The sequence below is a fragment of the Plasmopara halstedii genome (assembly GCF_900000015.1).
Source record: "Plasmopara halstedii genome assembly, contig: Scaffold_350, whole genome shotgun sequence".
Taxonomy (NCBI): Eukaryota; Oomycota; class Peronosporomycetes; order Peronosporales; family Peronosporaceae; genus Plasmopara; species Plasmopara halstedii.
In genome coordinates this window covers 344069-345404 of record NW_020187271.1, presented here as the reverse complement: position 1 = coordinate 345404, position 1336 = coordinate 344069, and the positions used below count along the sequence as shown (strand labels likewise).

The window sequence follows — 1336 nt, the reverse complement described above, 5'->3', positions numbered from 1 at the left end:
AGCAGGAAATTTAACCAATACAATCACTTTCCATTTTGCACCGTTAAGATCAAGCGCAATTATTATTCAGGATTTTAACAACGTGAGATTTGAAGATCCGAATTCTTTGATTATGCTATTAATTCGTGATAGGAAACAATAAATTACATTTATATAGACTCGAAAATGTTTCCGAATTTTAAATCTCTTCGTGATCGGAAAAATAAATTAAAGAAACTTGCTGATGAAAACCTCAAAGATCTACAAATAGAAAACATTAAGAATGATAAATACAAACTAGCACAATGGGCTACTGATTTGAATAAAACTATAGATATTTCTGGACTGACAAAGACCAAAAAGCAGTACTTTCTAAGACGATTGGAATACAAGCAACACCAACAACGACAACAACCGGATTACAAGCTACACCAACAATGACTACAACCGGATTACAAGCGATACCAACAATGACTACAACAGGATTGCAAGCAACACCGTCCATTGCAACCACAGGATTACAAGCTACACCTTCCATGGTAACAACAGGATTACAAGCTACACCTTCCATGGCAACAACAGAATCGCAGTATGGTCTCGAGGACATAGGTGATGAAGAAGACTCCCTATCGGATATTGATGACAGTCAGAGTACATATGACTTTGGGACTCAAGTTGAAGCTAATGTATTCAATTTCCAAAAAAATGCACGAGAAAAAATAATTGATCAATACACCATTAACCCAACTATTATCAAAAGAAAAGTCGATCCGATTCTAAATTCTGGTACTCCAGATAAAAACGTATATATTGGGACGGATGGTAAACAATTTAATGTGAATAACAGTAAGTTAGCAAACAGGGCACTAAATAACTATGATTGGGTTGCAACGTATGATTACATATTGAATCTTATTGACATTGAGACAAAAAATACCGCCGTTGGTTCGTCGCATCAGTTTGGATTCAACATTGAGTCTGGAGCATACGAAGTGCTTCGCGATATTCTGATGAACAATACCTTTCCAGAAGGTACTAGATTACCGATTCCATATAAGAAGGGCAGAAACCAACAATGTGGCTATATTCCAGTAAAGGGAGGTTTTCGAGTAAAACTATTTGATGGTGAATTAAAAGTTTTTGATGGCGATCGAGCAAAATCCAACAGCCAAGTCTCATGGGAATCGACACTGATATGTATATCAAATTTTTGAAGCAAAATAACATCTCATTCAAACAATCGCCGATGTTTAAAAATCCTGAGTCAAATACATTCGCAAACAGTAATACCAACATTCAACCAGTCGATCCAAATGACAAGGTTATTTCGGATGGTAATAATCAAGTGAAAGATATT

The 1336-nt window shown here is 35.8% G+C and overlaps 1 protein-coding gene across 1 annotated transcript; it reads left to right on the top strand.

Annotated features, from left to right (window-relative positions):
• Window positions 1-416: 416 nt before the first annotated feature.
• Window positions 417-1193, top strand: PHALS_09123 (uncharacterized protein; the record flags this gene model as incomplete). Its single annotated transcript, XM_024724565.1, has 1 exon — window positions 417-1193. One exon carries the CDS (start codon window positions 417-419, stop codon window positions 1191-1193), a length of 777 nt encoding a protein of 258 aa, XP_024575429.1.
• Window positions 1194-1336: the final 143 nt, after the last annotated feature.